The sequence below is a fragment of the Tupaia chinensis genome, unplaced genomic scaffold (genome assembly GCF_000334495.1).
Source record: "Tupaia chinensis unplaced genomic scaffold, TupChi_1.0 Scaffold000357_1, whole genome shotgun sequence".
Taxonomy (NCBI): domain Eukaryota; kingdom Metazoa; phylum Chordata; class Mammalia; order Scandentia; family Tupaiidae; genus Tupaia; species Tupaia belangeri.
In genome coordinates this window covers 1068480-1069601 of record NW_006159853.1, presented here as the reverse complement: position 1 = coordinate 1069601, position 1122 = coordinate 1068480, and the positions used below count along the sequence as shown (strand labels likewise).

Below are 1122 nucleotides of genomic sequence, written 5' to 3'. Positions count from 1 at the left end.
GGCTGCAAGTCGCAGAAATAGTGATCAATTACATTGGGACCACAGAATGGCAGACTCAAGGCAAGGAAAATCTGAGTTAAAGAATGCACACAGGACCCAACCCAGGCCATAGCTACCAATCTATTGCAGACCTGGCGGCTCATGATGGCCGTGTAGTGCAGTGGCTTACAGATGGCCACATAGCGGTCAACAGCCATGAGGATAAGAATGAAGATTTCCAGGCAACCAAAGAAATGAAATGTAAATACTTGAATTATGCACTCAATGAATGAAATAGTTGTCTTCTTCAAAAAGGAATCCACAATTGTTTTAGGGGCTATGGAAGTAGAGAAGCAGGTATCAGATAAGGATAAGTAGAAAAGGAAGAAGTACATGGGGCTCCCAAGTGAATGGCTGGTCTTGATGGTGGTGAGAATAAGCAAGTTACCCACCAATGTCCCCAAATAGAAAAGCAAAAAAATTACAAATACTACTTTCTTCCTAACAGGATCCTGTGTCAACCCAAGCAGAATGAACTCGGTCACATTATTATTCAAGTACATGGTTTCACGAATGAGGAAAAGGGGCAAGTGTGAAATGATTCATCTGCAAAAAAGAAAAAATAATAATTTATGATGTGTATGTGATGCTATGGAATATTTTAAACAAAATTAAATAATCCTCACAAAAATATTTATGGTTTATAAAGTCATTTCAATGCTTGCATTCAATTTTAATGACCTTTTCACAAGGTTATTGGTCTCAAACATGCTTATGAATACTTCTCTGCAGCAGTATTAAGTACAAGCCCATGTTAAAACTTGGGCTTGCTTCTGATTAGTGTGTCAATATAATGCATAAAAAGTTGAGAAGTATACATCTATTTAATACATACTTCAATTTTTTATATTGAATAAATATCAGTTCCCATAGCTCTAATGGTGCATCACTCAACATTTAGGATATACATGACTGCCTTGGCATTTTATGGCATAAATATAAGGTCACACACCACTACCATCACATATAGAATGTCTTATTTATACATATTTACATGGCTTACATATCTATTATACATATCTATACAAATATATGTTATTTATAAGATACATAATTTGATTCACTTCTCTGCACATATTCTCT

The 1122-nt window shown here is 35.4% G+C and overlaps 1 protein-coding gene across 1 annotated transcript in view; it reads right to left on the bottom strand.

The window, feature by feature from the left end:
- Positions 1–561, bottom strand: part of LOC102479037 (olfactory receptor 4C16-like) — a 3348-nt gene extending 2787 nt beyond the window's left edge. Inside the window, exon 1 of the mRNA XM_006152768.1 lies at positions 4–561. Within this exon, the coding sequence (XP_006152830.1) occupies positions 4–542 (539 nt within the window). The 5' untranslated portion in view covers positions 543–561. The remainder of the gene's footprint in view (positions 1–3) is intronic.
- Positions 562–1122: the final 561 nt, after the last annotated feature.